Here is a 5,000-nt window from a genome sequence, read left to right on the forward strand (position 1 = left end):
TTATCAATTTAGGTTGGCACTAGACTGTATGACAACAAATTTATACCATTTGACCCATCTCAGGAACCAATATTTCCTCCAGAACTGATGGTAATGGAATTTATTATTATTAAATATGTGGGGGTTTTTGGCGATGATGTACAAACAGTGCATACTTTGTACGAGGTGATGTTAGTCGTAAAAAACATTGGCATTATTTAGTGAAAGACAATATAAACCTTTAAGCAAAGATGCTTAATCAATATTTTGAAATTATGCCAATCAAACATATTTACGTGAAGTTTTGACAACCACGTCGTTTTATTTGTTTGACCTGTCAAACTGTACACTAATCATACTCCATGAACTTGAGAGTAACTATTATTTTTTTTCATATTTTATCATCAAAGGTAGACAAAGACTACCATTGTAAAAGTGTGACTTTTGCAAAGAATGGATTAGTTTGGTCACGACCTACATCGTTACAAGAACTCCTTCAAATCAGAGCAAGAAACCCCGTTGCTATGCTGGTATCAGGAAATTTAGATATTGGTAAGGGATGTATATATATTAGTATTTGCGTTAGCAGGCCTCCGGCCCAAACATGTATGTAAAGAATTTACCCTTCTACATAACTGTATACATAAAAGTAAATAATTTTAGTTATTAGAACAAAGACTCTGAAGTGATGTATGGTATATTTAATAGTCATATATCTGTCTGTCTGTCTGTCTGTCTGTCTGTCTGCCTGTCTGTCTGTCTGTCTGTCTGTCTGTCTGTCTGTCTGTCTGTGTCTGTCTGTCTGCCTGTCTGCCTGTCTGTCTGTCTGTCTGTCTGTCTGTCTGTATGTCTGTCTGTCTGTCTGTATGTATGTATGTATGTATGTATGTATGTCCACATTTCGTCTTTTGAGATTTGTTCTCTTTTTTCATATCTAGGACTACAGGCTATGATAACCGGGAAACCCAATTCTACTGTAATATGTGTAACACATGTACCAGAGATGACTAAAATAGAGATGAATGAAGATGGAGTAAAGTTCGGAGCGTCTGTTACCCTGGCAACTATAAACGAGTTTTATAGGTCGAAACTCTCTGATAAACATCGTATGTCTATTTACCTTACATGATATTTTAAAAAATACATATGATTAAAATCTAGGGAAAAAAGCCTGTAAAATTATGCTTTTTAGCAGTTACTTTTGGTTAAATTCATAACTTTATACAATTTACTCCACCTATAAAGATATGGCTAGTTATGGCTATCGACATATAAATATCTGCCACCGTGAATTTATTTCTGACTTTGGCAGTATAATCGGCCTTAATCATTTACTTTATGTCGCACATGGACTAATGCATTAATTAATCAAATTTATTGTATATGGTATTCCATTTTTAAAAAATGCCATGTTTTTTATTTTATATAAACTTGATAATACAAATAACATTGTTCTCTGTTGGATTCAATGAAAAGTTAAGAATTTTTTACTTTAGTTGCGTTTTTAAAAATACTTTGCAGTTTACCAACTTGGCTTGTTTGTCGCGTTTCTTGAAATGGCGAAAAGTTTTGGTCAACAGACACAGAACAAAGCAGTAAGTAATCGAAATAATTAGTAAACTTGTAAATAGTGAAATGGTTTTCATTTGCATTTGTGGTGACAATAATAGTATTTAATAAGCTGAGCATACCGCCAGCTAGCGGTCAGCTGTAACTCTGCAATTCGTCATTCTGATGAGGATCGTCGACCATGACAGATCGAAAGCCAAATTTTAAAACAAGTTAAACATTTTTGTGCGTTATAATAATCTTAGGAGGCCGTGGTGTTTTTCCTAGCCCATATCATGAAAAGATGATATTTTCAATCTATTTGAAAATACATACAAGTAACAAATATTGAACACCAATGCTACGAGATACTTTTGAATGCATGCAATAAGAAAATTCGGTCTTTTTATCCAGGGTATTGGAAGTCACGTAATGGCTGCAAGTCCTTTATCAGACCTGATTCCTATCATGGTGGCGACAGGGTGTTTATTACATATCACATCTGGCAATGGTAAGTATTACTTAATGATAACCGGGTGCAAGAATAACACATTACTTCAAAACAAACTTTCCGTTTGTTTAAGAATTTTCACAAAAATACGAGAATGCTACAATTCCATTTGTACAGTTAAAGTTACATCTTTATCAACATCCAAAACATATTTTTCCTTTTATTATGACACCTCTTTTCCTCCATAGGGCCATTGCGGGTCGTTCCTCTGACTTCCGCTTTCTTCACCGACTACCACGTGACCGCCATCGAACAAGATGAAGTATTGGTTTCGATAACATTTCCCTTTACAAAAAAGGTTGGTAATTTCATACACAGCTCATTGAAGAAAGTTTACAGCGACACACTTGATCGGTTTCCGCTGTCGTGATTTGTCAATACGTAGTCACGTGGTAGCATAAAATTACGTCATCGGTCAACAGTTTTCGAAATGATGCATATATGGGCATCATCACAAATCAGATCTAACCTGAATGCCTCACGTGTAGGTTGTGAATATTTTTTGACCGTTTCTATAAACATTATATTCTTGTAATGACCATTTCAGTTACTATGATAATGTTTTATTGCCCACATTAAATTTGATTGGTTATCCTTAAAGATAAAGTCAAGGTCAATGTCAAAGGTCAAGTTCTAAGATTAAAACTCAACTTCGATAACATTAATGTACATATTGAATTTGGTCTGCATTTCTTGAACTTCAAAAATTGTGACATATGTGTCTATCGTTCAGTTGAAAAATTAAAATCGCATATTGAAATATGCTCATAATATGTCGTTGAACATATTAAGCTTAGTTTAGCCAAGATCAAGGTCAAGGGTCGAAGTAACGAGCATTCATTTCCGTGAACATTTGTTATCGCACGACCAGTGCCAAAAGAAAACAATCAAAAGTGTGCATTCGATTTGTTAAATTTTCAGGAAGAATATTGCCATGGTTATAAGGTGCAAAAGTTGCTTCACAGACGAGATGACCAGGTAGCCTCATTGAATGCTGGGATGTATGTAGAATTTAAAAAAGATCAGCCCAAGATAGAGAATATCAGACTATGTTTCGGTGGAGTTGGTAAAACTGTGAAAATGGCAACAAAAACCACTAAAGAGTTGATTGGCAGGTAAACACACATGCATATTATGAGGACAGCTTGAAATCTGCTGGTTGCAGGTTCGAGACTAGAGAGTCCAGAGGTTATCTTGGTATCAAAGCTCTTTGCATGTCTAGCTTTATAATGAGGTCATGATATGAAATTTCAAATTGGAATGAAGCCACTTACACAGTCATCAAAATTAAACATCATGTTTATGTAAATCAGTCTTAGAATTATATCCAGTGATAAGTTACTTTTTATTAGGAACAATATGGTAAATTTATTAGAGCAGGACGTTTCAAAGACTAGACAAATATTAGCTGATAGCAGTGTATGTCTATTAGTGGTTCAAAAAAGGCCAGGCAATAAATGCTTTCTTTTTTATTCCCATGCACATATTCTTCAAATAGACAAAACAATCCCCTGATAAGAGTTCGTGCAAAATGAATACTGCCCTCGGGAAAAATAGAACGCAACTAGTGCTCATATATGCAAATGCAGATCACTATGGGTCAATAGCTGAGTCCATTCCATGTGAAGTGATATAAGCCAATTGCTGAAGGCTATACGAAAATGAGGTTTTATAAAACTGTTCGTACAATACATAATAGGAATTGGGACGAGTCTCTCCTCAATGATACCCTACGACTACTGGTTGAAGAGCTTCAACTGTCAGGAGACAGTGTAGAGTACAGACGTTCATTGATCCAAGGTTTCTTCTTCAAATTCTACTGGTATGTCGTCAACGAGATCACTTCCACAGCTGGGAGGAGTGATAACATACCATTGAAGGTCCGTAGTGCCATCGAACCACAAACAAGACATTCACTTCAAAGTAAACAGAGTTACCAGGTGAGACAAGATTTCATTCTGAATATACATAATTATTTTTGAAATTCCTGTAATTTGGTTTACTCAAAATATGGACCTTGTGTCATTAGGTAAATGTTACCTTTGAAATATGTTTTCTAGAAAGTTGCTAGTGGACAAGCAAACGGTGACCCGGTCGGCCGTACTGTTATGCACCGTTCTGGTATTCAACAAGTCACTGGCGAAGCTTTGTTTTGTGATGACGTCACACAAGAGAAGGGTAAGTATTTTACATGCGTTCCACTTAATACAATTTTAATTAAGGTGTAACAGACCATACTTGATATTACCAAGTTTACCGACATCTAGTCATGATTATCTAGGTATACTATGTTAGGGTGTAAAAGCTCAAAATTATCACTACCATTTCCTCATTCTCTTCATCCTCAATGTCGTCATCGTCGTCATCGTCATCTTTGTCGTCGTCGTCGTTGTCGTCACCATCACCATCATCATCATCATCACCACCACCACCACCACCACCACCACCACACAACCGCACAAGCACCACCACTGCCACCACCACCATCACCACTACCATCCCCACCACTATCATAACTATCATCACCATCACACCACTACCGTGACCACCACCACCACCACCACCACCACCACCACCACCACCAGCACCACCATCAGTACCATTATCATCATCATCATCATCATCACCACCACCACCACCACCACCACCACCATCATCATCACCACCATGCCGTCGTCGTCATCATAATCAACATTATCGACCCCCCCCCCTTCCTCCTCCTCGTCATTGTAATCCTAATACTGTAATTATTATGTTTCTACAGGTGAACGCCACATGGCCTTTGTCCTCAGCTCATGTGCTCATGCTAAGATCATGTAAGTATATGTTGTCACGATACCAATGATTGTTTGCCTTGCTGACCTGAAAAGGTTACGAAATTATTAATGTTTCTTATTTTTCAATTACGTATAGATAAAAAACATGTTTCAACATTATGTTTATGCTAAAAAACAATCTAATT

At 36.6% G+C, this 5,000-nt stretch overlaps 1 protein-coding gene across 2 annotated transcripts in view; it reads left to right on the forward strand.

Annotated features, from left to right (window-relative positions):
• Positions 1–5,000, forward strand: part of LOC144440511 (xanthine dehydrogenase/oxidase-like) — a 21,861-nt gene that overhangs the window by 5,830 nt on the left and 11,031 nt on the right. For both annotated transcript variants that reach the window (XM_078129895.1, XM_078129897.1), the window contains exons 7-16: positions 13–90; positions 390–531; positions 918–1,085; positions 1,501–1,574; positions 1,942–2,038; positions 2,227–2,336; positions 2,960–3,153; positions 3,738–3,978; positions 4,099–4,216; positions 4,803–4,854. In XM_078129895.1, the coding sequence (XP_077986021.1) occupies positions 13–90; positions 390–531; positions 918–1,085; positions 1,501–1,574; positions 1,942–2,038; positions 2,227–2,336; positions 2,960–3,153; positions 3,738–3,978; positions 4,099–4,216; positions 4,803–4,854 (1,274 nt within the window). The remainder of the gene's footprint in view (positions 1–12; positions 91–389; positions 532–917; positions 1,086–1,500; positions 1,575–1,941; positions 2,039–2,226; positions 2,337–2,959; positions 3,154–3,737; positions 3,979–4,098; positions 4,217–4,802; positions 4,855–5,000) is intronic.

Source organism: Glandiceps talaboti, chromosome 9 (genome assembly GCF_964340395.1).
Source record: "Glandiceps talaboti chromosome 9, keGlaTala1.1, whole genome shotgun sequence".
Taxonomy (NCBI): domain Eukaryota; kingdom Metazoa; phylum Hemichordata; class Enteropneusta; family Spengelidae; genus Glandiceps; species Glandiceps talaboti.